Raw genomic sequence first — 13,646 nt, forward strand, 5'->3', positions numbered from 1 at the left:
CCCTTTCGGTACACAGTGGACTGTACCAAAGAAGCCAAACTGCTTCTGTACATCCCTCAACTTACTTAAAGCCATACATAGCTAGATGTGTAACACTTGAAAGCAATGTTGGAGGCATCCAAATTTCAATGGGTAAAGAAAAGTGAAAGATGCAGAGTTGACAGGCATCATCGAGAACTGAGTCATCAACCAGCCAAAAATGGACATCCAAGTGAAAAATGGCACAGACTTGAAGAGAGGCTCATAGTTTATACTCTGTACAACATGCAGTCTTTGCCACTACATGACAGGTTTGCTTTGCCCAAATATGTCTTTTATTTGCTCCATCTAAAACATTTTCTGACATTTACTCATTTATTTCAGGCTGTTCTGGGAAACATCTGTACAGCAAATGTGTCTTAGACATACAGCTTGGATGAAAGAGATTTCCTTTTGGACTGGACAGCCTGAAATATTGACCTATGCAAATAATACAGATGATTGATACCTGTAGTATTGCTCACCACAGTGCTATCTGCTGTTTCTCCCCTGATTTTTTTAATGAGATTTAAAAGTCTTTGAGTGAATAACCCCAGCCTTTTCATTAACTTAGCTAGCATGAAAAGCTTTGGGGCCTATATGGCAGGTGCTGTGGGTTAACAATAGGAGTACTGTTTAATCCAAGGGCAACAGAGAGTAGAAAAGGGCCATGAATAAAAGGATATGGAGTCTTTTATGAGGTTAGGAGAGGCATTTTAGATCAGGAGGTGCAAAGAGAGGCCAGCTACAGAAAACATTCCTTCTTGCCACACTCAGACAGCAGTATGAAATTATGCCTTGTAATTTTTCCTGCAAAAGACAGAGGAATCAAGGTGAAGTATCTAAATGCAAGAAGTCTGTTCATACTCAGAGGATCACCTCTACTTGTAGGAGTAGCTGGCTATGGTTCCTTCAGGAATAAACTATTCTTCTGGATGGTGTTCCTTATCAGGCTCACCTCTTTGAAACTTGGAGAAATACAAGGAGACAGTCTAACAAGTGCAATAGCATTTCAACACAGGGCAAAAAATGGTATGTGATTTACAGGTTGGTTTGTTTTTAAACCCTGACTCAGTTACTGAGAGTACTAATTATGCAATCAGTGATTGGGACTTTAGAGTGGAAAGTAGAAATGTTGAATCAACATTGCAAACAGACTTTCTATAAAATGCCTGAAAGTGGTTTTGCTCTCATGTGCACTTTATAAATGCAGTAGGTTCAGGGTCATTTGTGTCATTCCTTGTGCCTTTAAAATAGTGTTTCAATGGTATAAATAAGCCTTTAGAGACTTAGAGACAGATGGAGAAGAGTACAGTTTCAAAATTTAATCAAATACCTTCCAGTTACAAAGCACAGATGTTCAGGGTCAGGAACACACAAGTGTAATATTGCTATAATGTGTCAGGCTACTGATGCTGCTGTTGGAATAACCTAACTGTTTGCAGGTGACTCAGAAGGTGTGAGAGCACCAAAAGGAAAATTATATCATAGTTTGCCTATGGGAAGAGTTCTTCCTCAATACATTCAGTCACTTGCCATATTTACATACCTTACAGTTTTTAACTTTAATTTTACATTATTGAGGCAATGATGGATGCTCACATCACTTACTTATGTGGCCAATAGCTTTTCAAGTTTGCAGATGTCTTGGGCCAAGTGATAACACCTGGGAATAATTTTCATGTGGTAATTATGCATCATGAAATTCTTCTTTTCCTTTTAATTAAAAGTTCTGCCTTACAACTTCATGACACATGCCCCATTTTTGCCTTAATAAAAAAAAGGTTACTGTAGTTTTTCTATAATATTCATTATTTTTAAAATGTTTGTTATGATGCCTTCTACTTGATCTCTCCTCTGGCACATATAAATGCTTCTTTTTTTGTTGTTTTTTTACTACCACAGTTTGGCAATCCTTTTCTCTTTTTAATGTTTCCTTTACATAACTGGGGAATCCCATGCAGAGACAGTGATGCTGATCATGTAACATGCTTGTGGATTTTGTGGTTTCTCCAGCCCTGCATTTAGGCTGCCAGGAACCTTTTGCAGATACATTTTTACTGAGCACTATACATGTCAGTAGGAAGGACTGTTTAAGGGGCCACGTAATTTTCTGTGGGCAATCTCACAAGAGCATCCATTGGGCATGATTCAAAGTTTTACAGATAGGTGTCTCCGGATACCTCCTGACCAAGGCATGTTCCTTGGCCTTCCATGTGCTCTCCTTTTTATTTTCTTATATCCTGTTGTGTATTTCCTACTTGTTTCCTTCCTCTTTCCCATTCTCCCTCCTCCCATTTCAACTATGTCCGCATGAGAAATTTCAGCTGGCTTATCTCAGCCCTTCGGTGTGTGCACTCTAGCTGACATACCTATACATCCCCCAATCCTTAGTTTTGATGCAATTGATATGGACAACTCTATATTTTGAGTGTTTTCTTCCTGGCGGTGGGGGGAGCTGTAGAAGGCAGAAAATAAGTTACCCCCACAAAAAAGTGATTATAAGATGAACCCTGTCCACACCAGAAGCACTTTGCCAGGTGCGTAACACACCACTATATCCTGTCACTGACTTGCTCTTTCCCTGCCCCATTTAACCCCCTTTCCAGCCCCATTCATTCAAAACAGTCAGGTTGCCTTCATTCTGCCTTGAAGTGTGAAGGTGGAGGAGCATGCACTTAGGCATGGCTGTCAGCAGCTCCTGGGAAAGGCTTCACGAACAGGGTGAGCTTCAAGAGAGCTTCAGCCCAGATGGGGTTTTGAGCATCTCGTGGAAAATCACTAGCCAGGATCTCCCCCTCACTCCCGAACTCGGAGACGCACAACAGACACGGGCGTGCACAGGAACATTTATTGAACGTACCAAATGTATGAAGAAAGGGAGATGCAGTTCCTGCTGTAAAGGATCTGTAACGCACACGTGTGGACAACATCTCCGGGAAGGGGTGAAACCTGCCAACAGCCGCCCTTCTTTTCTCCCCAGAGCTCCTGCTCGCCTCCCCCACCCCGCCCCGCTCTTCGCTGCATCCAGGAAAGCCACAGCTCTCGTTTCATAGTCTTCCCGTGTCGAAAACAAGAAACTGCGCTGAACCTGGCAGCACGAGGGGAAAAAGTAAAATAAAGCTGAGGGACGTTACCCCTTCTTCCCTTGACTCAACAAAAAACGGAGGGAAAAACGCGGCTCCGGGCGCAGGGACCACCCCTGTTCGGGGGGGAGGCTCCCGCGGCCGGGCTCGCCCCAACGGCCGCGCGGGCCGGGCGGGAGAAGGGAGGTGGCGGCGCCGCTCCCCTCCCCTCCCCCCAGGCAGCCCCTCGCGGGCGGGCGATGGCGGTGGCCAGACCCCAGCCGCCGCTCTCCCGCCCCCGACCGGGGCCGCGGGGCCGGACCAGCCTGCGGCGGGTCCAGGAGCACCCCAGGGCGTCCTGCCAGCCTTTCCCGCGGCGGCAGTCTCGCATGCGCGGGCGGGTGGGGGAAGGAAGCGGGAGGGCACCAAATTCAAATCGCTGCTGAGGAGGGAGGGGAGAAAGCTGGGGGAAGGAGGCAGCCAGAGGGGAGTGGAGTGGTGGAGGAGGGAGGAAAAGAGGGAGGAGGAGAGAGTGGGAGGGGAGTGTGGAAGACTCTAAGGGAACGCGGCAGAGGCCAGGAGAGGAGGCACGGCGGACGGCGGGGAAGGCAGAGGTGTCAGGGAAAGGACAGGGCGGCTTCGGGCACCCACGGCCGCAGCGCGGGGCAGCCACCCCGGCCCGCCCGCCGCGCTCCGCCCGCCCTCCCGCCGGCACCATGGTGGACAGGGGCCCCTTGCTGACCTCGGCCATCATCTTCTACCTGTCCATCGGGGCGGCGATCTTCGAGGTGCTGGAGGAGCCGCACTGGCGCTCGGCTACCGACGACTACAAACGGCAGAAGACGGAGCTGCTCAAGCAGTTCCCTTGCCTGGGCCAAGAGGGGCTGGACAAGATCCTGCAGGTACAACGGGCGCGGCAGGGGCTGGGGCTGGGGCCGGGGGGAGCCGGGCGGCGGCAGCAGGTGCTGCCGGGCGCCCCGGAGCGGAAAATACCGCGGCTTTGGGCGGGCGGAGTGCTGCCGGGCTGGAAAGCCAGTCGGCTCCCCGGGAAAAGCCGACCGTAGCCGCGTCCTCACAAAGCCTGGTGCCTAAAAACTGTCCCTCGAGCGGGAGCGCGGGGAAGGCTCTTAATCATTCCTAGCTGCTTAATGATAGAGTGATTAAATGGGTCCGCGTTTCTTTCTCTCTCGTCCCCCCAGTGATACTGGAGCTCAGGGTTGATTTCGGTTTTAGCTGGCTGGTCCTGGGAGCTGAAGGCGTGTACGCACGGAGTACGCTCCCTCAAGCCCGTCTGCTCCTAAACCTGGTAGCCGTGAATGCAGCTCTTGTTTTAGCACCCAGGGTGGTTTCTCCTGCCTCAATGGATGTTGTGTTATGAGGAAGGGGAGGTGAAGCCAAGCGTCTTGATCCTCTTCTGTTTGGTCTGATTTCCTTTCCTTCCCCTCTTCTTTTTTTTTTTTTTTTTTCTTTCCCCGTACTGAATACTCTCGTTGTGAGGAAAACGTGTCTGGGGGTCCGAGTGCGGGTCCCGGAGGTCAGTTGGGGTAACCGGGGGGAAGGCTGAACGCCTCGGGCGGAGGGATGCTTGCAACTCTTGCGCTGTCCTTTTTTTAGGAGAATGACTTCTTTCCAAGCCATGAGTTGATAATCGTCCTGATAAATTGCTCGTCTGGCAGAATGCCTTTTCAAAACTAATTATTAATCAATAGTATGTATTAAATCATAGAGCAGTATAAACTTGGTTAGTGCCTTTTCATGGATGTGGTATCCATTAAAACGTGGTGGCAGGCAATGGTGAACCATGAAAAATAGGCTGCCCAGATATGTGGGGCTCCAGTGGTGAGAATGAGTCATTTGGGACTTTATTTCAGAAATGTTTATATTGACTAGATCTTCTGGTCATTGTGTTTTGGATTTTTTTTTTTAAATTATTTTATTTTTAAATTCACTAAAAGTCTACTAAAATGCTAATATACAGAAGACTGGGAAAATGGTTGATTAGTTCTATTGGTATAATCTATACTGTGCAAGCCTAGAAGAGGATATGGTTCTTAGTCCTAAAAGTTTGTGGTTTAAATTCTCTTTCTTCAGTTGGTGGCTGCTTTCTGTCTGCTTCAGATAGCAGAGCTTTCTGGCAGTAGTGTCCATATTATTACCATCTTAGTACCCTATTAAATGTGTTTGTGGTATACAGTGGAACGGGTGGGTGGAAGCTTGAAACTTTAAAGGGATGTTGGAAAATGAAAGACATGCTATGTTTTTTGAGTATACTTTTGCTGTTCAGGAATCTCAGCTGAAATCTTACTCTAGGTTATATCCCAAACCTGTCTTAACATCCTCAAGAAAAACACCCGTATTTGGATTGGGATGCATGTTAAGCCTGGCATGCTTAACTTGCTGCAGACATAATGCAGAATCTAGATTCTGGCTCAATTTAGGATGAAATTCATGTTGGTATGAGGGTATCATTAGTTGTTCTGTTTTTTTTTTTTTCCCCCCATGATACTTATCACAGTTAATCCTGAAGTGGCAGAAGGATCTTTCTTAAAATACAAAATTACTATGAAAAAATTATTGGACAGTTCATTAGAATGGACTGTGTGATAGAGCAACACTGTAGAATGGGGATGGGTGCAGAAGCAGCGAGGAGAAAAAAAATGGCATAAGGCGAACTATGGCCAGATCAAAATACTTGGTTTGACTATCTCTCCACAGCACAACGTGGAAGGCCCTCCCTCTTCAGTGTGTGTTAGCTCCTGGTGATATTCTCATATTCATGTGATTTCAGTTTTACCTCTGTACTACTTCTAATCATACCTTAACTTTCCATGTCCAGTCTTGCTGGTCTGATGATCCTTCATAGATATTCTGTTGTCATTGTAAGCTCAGGTTAGCTAAAATGTTAAGTCTTGTCTTGCTCTTATTTCACTCTTACTGGTAACTGGAAACTTCACTGCTTGCTTTCTTCCAGACTTGTAGTTTTGTTCCTGTTTTTACTCAACTTTTATGTGAGAAGTGATGGTAAGAACAGGAGTGGCATTTCTTACAGAGGAGGATGGCAGGGTGAAATCTAGCATAGCTGAAGCTAACTGAGGTGGGGGGGGATTCATGTAAGGACATCAGGATTTCATCACAAGTAAGCTGTAAAGTATACCAGAAATAGTCTTTGTAGTTGTTCTTTTTCAACCACTACCCATGCTGCTTCTATTGGGTTCTGCTGAATCTTTAAAACATTACTAACACCTGTTCTCTTTCAGCAAATCCTGATCATCCTGTTCTCATATCAAACCTCCAAATTTATTATCTTACAATAGATCCAGAATATTATTGATTTGAATACATGCATTTCCCCCCCCCGGTTTTGTCCCTTTTGAGCCTCTTCCTCTAGCCTCTTCCATGGACTCCCTGAACTTGTTCTTGAGATTTTTCATGATTTGACTCATTTGTCTGCTCTTGTCTCTGTTTTTTAAATGGCCTTCAGTCTTCATCTTAGACCCTTTTCTCTCGCTCTGCTTGTGGTCCCCACTGACACTCATGTGACTTTACGGAGGTGCATTGAGCTTTACTATTACTTCACTGATATTCTTTTTAATATCCCCATTTAAACCACAGTAGAACATAAAGTTTTTCAACAAATATCACCAACTATAGAATTTGAAATGGTTGTTAGTAAAATGAAAGAATTCCAATGAATGTTCAAATTGAACTAACAATGACCATTTTGTTTCCAGAAGCAGCCTGAAAGGTGACAAGGACTGACTTATTCAGAGACCGATCTCTCTGCTGCCCTTGTTCCCCACCCAGGTTAGCTTGTGTGTTCATCTGAGCCTAATGCTAGCTGTAAGTGCAATGAAAACTCTGTGTGGAATGGTTACAAAGTTAGATCTGTAGTGTGATCTTAACCACTTAAAAAGACAAGTAGGTTATCAGCACAGATTCTCAATTCACATACAGACTAGTATCTCTGTACCAACAGTTCAAGTGATTATTAAGTGCGCTGTATTAGGTCAAATACTGTCTAAAGTTTATATTCTGTAAAAAAGGTTTCACAACACATTACAGTAGAAATACACTGCAATAAATGTTTATCGAAATTGTGTTTAACATACTTTCAGAAAACTCAAGCTGAGTATTGTAGGATATACTAAAAAGAAAGCCTTTTTACCCAATCCTAACTGAGAAATGCCTAAAAATAAGCTTGTTTAAAAACAGCTTTTAGAAGTCTTTTATGTGAAGAATCCACTTGGTTTTGATTATTGTAAGTACCATATCACTTATCATAACTATAAGAGGTAAAGAAAGTACTTAAACTCTTCTTGGAGAAATGCTACGTAGACCCTGATTTTAAAGGTGACTCACTCTGGACAGTATATAGGCTGGTCGCTGCCTGACCACACTCTTCTGGATAAAGCTGATTGCTCGAATGAAAATGTGGCTGAGATGCTTCACATGACAATTTATGTAGGCCTCCAAAGACACTCACCGCAACCATGTATTGACACAAGGGACTATGTAATCTCTCCTCACTATGTACAATTACCTTGGAATAGAAATGTCTCATAACATATCTGGAATATCTGCAAAAATAAACATTTTTAATAATGATGTAACTGTGCCATATTTATTGGCATTGTAGAATCTTAAAAGTAGTGTAAGACCTCTGTCTGTTGATAAACGCCTATGGCCTGTTCATAAAAGTCTATGGCTTGTCCTTGCCACTTGCTGCTGTGGCCCTAAGTCCTGGGACTCTTTAGGAAGGGGGAGAAGGCAGAGACCTGCAGTGATGACACCTTTGCCTACCCTCCTGTAGGAATGAATTTTGGAGACTGAAGCAAATGCAAGGCAATTTAGTAATTTCCCTCTTCTCTAGTTCCTTACTTTTACTCTTTATTGCTCCATCCTGATTGTGAAATATCAGCTTAATGATAAAGGAGCTATTCATGCAAGGAGGAACCTTCTTGACCCTCATGTCACTATTCACATGAGCAAAGGTTTGTCAACACCAGGCCACATCTTATTTACTGGGAAATCTCTTTTACTGGCCTGCTACAGTCATAAAAAAATTAAATGCTTCCCATTAATAAACATCAAGGCCGGTGACAAAAAAGGGAAGAATCTGAAGATGAGTGAAAATGGTTACTTTCAAAACAGAGCAATAAAATGAAAAGAGAAACTGCTGGCTTCCTTTAGGAGAAGCAGTCAAACATACTGAGTATGAGAACAAATAATTGAGGTCTTTATTTGAAAAGCATGCAAGACTCTAAACAGGCCTGAGAGATAACTTTAGAAGCCTAAATGTTTAGACTTAAAGCCCAGTGCTGTGAACAAACATTTAGAAGACTTTTAAGGAGAGCTTCTGCTGGGATATACATCACACACAGGACATTTATGCTAAAGGAAATAAGTCAAGTGGCTTAATATAGTTTATCCCCTCTGTGTTTTTAAAGCCAGGATGTCTTCTCCACTCACAAATACCAACAGGTGCATTTACAGGATTTTGGTTTGTGTTTGAGGATGCTGAAGTTTGTTTCTAGATTTGTTTATTCTTGGAGTTTGTCAGTTTTATTGTGAAACTTTAAAAATACTCTCTGATTCTGAGCGGTTTCCCACAATGCTTTACTTCCAAGCTTCTACCCCAAGGTTTAAATCTGTGTGCAATACTCTTGACCGAGTCTGCAAACTATAGTTTTCTTAAAAACTTGAGGTAGGTTTTAAATGCTTTTTGTTAGTTTGATGTTTAATAAAGAGATTATGGCTTTTGCTTACTCTTTGTAGAGTGATTTGTTTTCCAATGTAAAGTTAATATGGCATATCTTTCATAATCTTTCCCTTCCCCTGTGTTCTTCAGGAGGTGCATAAATGAGATTCTAGACTACTAGGGTTTGGTTGGTTTGTCCTTAACTACCTGATCCCTTCCATCTAAGGTACTGAAGGTGGGGGAAACAAATAGGAGACTGAATCACTTAGTTGGAATGCCAGATGAGCTGTACCTTTCAAGACTATGACTTTTGCATAGGCCGAATAAAGTAAAGCTAAGCGGCTACTGGACAAGGACAAGTGACTGCCGGTGGAAATTCTTTAACTGCAAAGTTGTTAACAACTACACCTAATACCCCTTGTATAAAAACTTGACAGTGCAAATTAAGGCTTATGCCTGAGAAATAGGTATTGCTAGATTTTCCAAATGTATATCTCTAATTATGCACCCTCTAAGTTCAGCAGGGATGAACTGACATGAAAATGTAGGACCACTGTCCACAATTCTCTGTGGCATCTCAAATTATGAGTTATGGATATTGCCATTGCAGCATTAGGAGAAGAAAATTGAGTACAGGCAGTACTACATTACTCCACAGCTTTTCTCTGGGTGTTTCTACATGCAAAATCAAGTTTAAGCAGGCATGCTTTTCTGTTGTGTTTTTTTTTTTTTTCCCCCTCTTTTTCTCTGTTTAACCATTAAATTGTTTAAACTTTGCTGGAACATAGTTAAACAAAGCTGATAGTGCATACACTGCAACTCTCTCTGCTGATGGAGCAATAGCAATTGATCAGAAGTTATAATTTTCCTGCTATGGGCTTTTCCTTTTTCCTGCTATGGACTTAATCCTTGAGTGCTTGTAGTATGTTGTCCTTTTGTTACTTTAGGACAGAATATTTATATTACCTGATGTGTTACCTTCTGCTACTAGGCATGTTTTCTGGCAAGCTCTGCTCTAGACACCATGGCATGCAAGAAGATTTGCAGGTTATGAACAGCTTGTTGTCCTAAAAGATCTTGGAACTTCTGCTTTGGTTCATGCTGTATATATAGTTATTGCAAGATACCTTTTGTAGCCAGTGAAGATAGAGTGTAATGATGACTTTGTACAGATTTCCTTTTTTAAAACAAACTGGTTTTTCTGCTGTTAGTGCTAATTAAACAAAATTAATTGTTTTGCTTTTCTCTGAATGCTGTTGACCTTCAGAGCAATCACATTTCATTGAGGTACTGCAAGTAGATGTCAACATAGTAACATACAACCAGAAACAAGCTGGGTTGCAAGTGGCAGTCAATGGTCTGATTAACAGGGGAGCAAGTGAGAATGCTTTCACAGTTTGGTGCTGTAGACCTGCTGATCACAGTGTCTGTATTTGCAGGGCTTTTATTTTGTGCTGACTCTTGTATGATCCCATGGATTGAATACCTATGAGCAAGTAGTTAAATTTCTTCATGGAGTATGTCTTTAGGTTTTGTTTAGTCCAAAATAAGTTCAGCTCATAAGCTTCGAGTCTGCTCTGAGTATGAAACAAAACATGGTAACAGGACAACTGGAAGGGTCGCACTCTTCATCTAAATTAAAATCCCACTGTGGTCACACCTGAGGCTCTCTACGGTGCTACAGACATCCTCAGGAGAGCCACACTTAGAAGCAGATTGAACCCTTAAAATACGGCATGCAATATACACTGCATTTTTACTAGCTCTATTTATTGAAGGGATGGCCTAGGCTTGAAGGCATTTAAGTCTTCCTTTATTTGCTGTCTTCCTTCTGATTCAGGTTCCTCAACAGCACTGCTGGTTCTAGTGTTACTAGATCTTTTCTTTAAAACACCAAGTTCTTTAGCAGGGAACTTCAGACTGGCAGTTTGTTTTCTGTGTCCACCCATCTTATTTTATTATGTCTTTATATTAGAGTTCTTAGATATTACTGTGTTAGTTATGTACTTATCAACATTTTAATTGTTGGCAGGAGAGATCCCTCCTAGGCATGCCTTGCCCTAGGAGCTCTATTTACAGTCAAATCAGTAAGGAAGTTATAATTTCTTTTTTTTTTTCCCCCCATCGTATTGTGTGAACTCTAGTGGATCAAATGCACCCTTAGGTGCAAAGCAACTTCTGAAATGTTTTAAATTCAAACCTCGTACACTGTTTTCTTAAGAGAAAGAAACATGAGTGATGAAAAGGGAGTAGGAAACTAATAATAGGTTGTATATCATAGCCTCTGTTGAATCTGAAATCAAGTTCCTTCTCTAACAATATGTGTATCTGTAGTGTTTCTTGTGATGGACCTGTTTTTTTAACCCCTGTTGTGGGATCAATTGCTACAGATTAGCCTATCTGTAGGACTGTGTTTCTGCCTTAATGAAATGGTAGACACAGATTGTGATTGAGCAAACTGGCAAATACTAATTTGACTTTGTTCTGTGCTGGCATCTTACAAATATTGTGTAAGTGGGTTCCAACTGCTGAGAAAGAAAACCCAGACCTGTGTGTCTCTTTGAGGTTGCAACAGGTGCGAAAAAAGTCCCAGTTGAACCTATCACAGGTCTCTGAACTCTGATCCTTCTTAACAAAAAAGATGTCAGCTTTTTAACATTAACTTGGACTCCAAAGTAAGTCATAAGATTGTCGAATGATGGCAGCTAAAGAGTGATAGCTAATGGAACTTGAAAATAATTCTGCAAAGGGTTGTGAAGGTCCTGAGGTAGAAAGCATAGTCAGATATGATGCAGTATTTTTGGTGGCTTGGCTAAAATATCAAATTAATCAGTGATGACTTCTGTGCATGACCTCCAAGCGCTGATATTGCGGCTCCTCTTTTCTACTCCCAATCCAATCCAAGGGAGTAAAAAAAGGTTTGGAGGAAAGTTGCCTAAGAATCATGTGTGGTCCCTTGCTAAAGAAACAGCAGCTGGAAGTATGTTTGTTCTGGCTTATGAGGAAGGTGAGGCTGATGAGTCTCCTCCAGGTACCAAAGAAATAGGGGAGGTGTTTGGAGGCAAGCAGCTGTATAAAGAGAAGGGGTCTAATGAAACTCACTGGTGGTACTGACTTCTTCCTTGGCTTCTACTGCATCAGTCTGGCTGGAGCCCTCATCCTACTATGTGCTCAGCTGTTACAATTGCTGCTAACCAGCTTCACAGACTGTAATGCAAATATGTTAAAATCAAGTTAAATAGTTGAACTATGATAACTTGCCATTTAAGTTAGAATTTCAGTCTTCAGACCTGTGTAAGTGGTGTGTACATGACTGCAGAATGACAGAGGGCAGCTCTGTAATCCATACTTGCCTTGTTGGCACAAGGGTTTTTGAAGGGACCTGGAGTTTATGCTTAGAAAATCACTTTTTTTTATTGGTATCAATGCACTCTGAAAGCTTTTCACCTGTGTCACTATCTATTTGCCCTTTTAAAATAATACTTGCATGTTTCCAACTGATTTTTTTTTTTACAACTTTTGGGGCGGAAGGCAAGAGAAAGGAGGGAAGAATGAAAAACATTGAAGTTTCTTCTGTTGTAGCAGCAAAACCAGTCGCTAATTTTGTTGTGTCTCTGTGATTTGTTTACAGTAATACTAGATTTTCAAGGTAGTGTCTTAGCTGGATTGTGACTGTAGGATAACTGCGCTTTTTCATGAACTTGCTATGTAGTCTCTGCAAGGTCCTAAAGCTGTCAGCTTGATTAATGAAGGGAGCATAGATGTCTTTATCTTACATTTAAGAAAAGTAAAATAGAGTTCACGCTCTGAGAGTGCCTTGGCTTTATTTGCATGTGTTTTAAGAATGCTTGCTCAGTTCTGCTACAATTAGACAGTTGGTTATTTGGACAGATGTCCCCACAGCTGTCTGCTTCTTGTTGTTGTTTCCTAGCAGAGAAACGCTACAATAAAGTAGTTTCAGGCTAGGCATTGACTAGGTGCTTTCAGCTGAATTCTATGCATCTTAGGAAAACAGTCTCACTTATTTGAGGTAACTGCAGCTTTTCTGTGGTTTTGACGACTCTCTGAGCATCTTGCATGTTGAGCAGCTTTTAAGCTAGTGGGTTCTCTACTTAGCAATGTGCAAGTGCTTCCTCTGTCTCAGCTTCTAAGAAGATAATAGATGCCTGCTGAACATTTAGAGATATCAGTTGCAGGAAATCCAGGTTAGGAAGGAAAAGAGTGTAACAAACAGAAGGCAGCAACTACAGTGCTTCTGCTAGCTAATTCTTCTTCCCTTTAATACAGTAGCAAGAAGATATCAAAGTGGTTTGGCTTTCATACATCCTCAGGGATGGGACAGTTGAGAAGTGACAGGGCACAGAGCCTGTTAATTACCTGCCACATGTCAATGCTGTGCATTACTCTTTGCTTTCAACTTGTCTTGTGTTAGATGCTTAGGAGTGACCTGCAAATATATGGGAAACTGTGAATCTGGAAGTGTGCACTGTTTGGTAGTCTTAAAATTGGAAGATTTTCTTAGTTGACTAAACTTGCTATTCCACTTAATCAAAACACTTTCTACATGGTATATTCAATGACTTGTTTACCATCGTTTTTTATCCAGGAGCTAAATGTGATAGGGGACTGAAAAGATTATTGAAGTATCTGCTCTGCTTTTTGTCAAAGTTATTGATTGGAAGCTCTCTTGGGAAGAAAGACCTTTATGTGCACTTAGTAATGCAGTGCTGAAGATAATAGAATAGCAGAAGATTGTGTTCCAGTGTGCATGTTGTATGTGTGTGGTTTTTTTTAATGTTATACTATTCCTGCAAAAATGGGGTTTGTGTGTATGCTGACACAACTGTGTTTAAGAAATATTTTAA

At 42.1% G+C, this 13,646-nt stretch overlaps 1 protein-coding gene across 1 annotated transcript in view; it reads left to right on the forward strand.

Annotated features, from left to right (window-relative positions):
• Positions 1 to 3,081: 3,081 nt before the first annotated feature.
• KCNK5 (potassium two pore domain channel subfamily K member 5) overlaps positions 3,082 to 13,646 on the forward strand; it is a 37,240-nt gene continuing 26,675 nt past the window's right edge. Inside the window, exon 1 of the mRNA XM_069800371.1 lies at positions 3,082 to 3,985. Coding sequence (XP_069656472.1) covers positions 3,800 to 3,985 — 186 coding nt within the window. The 5' untranslated portion in view covers positions 3,082 to 3,799. The remainder of the gene's footprint in view (positions 3,986 to 13,646) is intronic.

The sequence above is a fragment of the Haliaeetus albicilla genome, chromosome 13 (genome assembly GCF_947461875.1).
Source record: "Haliaeetus albicilla chromosome 13, bHalAlb1.1, whole genome shotgun sequence".
Taxonomy (NCBI): domain Eukaryota; kingdom Metazoa; phylum Chordata; class Aves; order Accipitriformes; family Accipitridae; genus Haliaeetus; species Haliaeetus albicilla.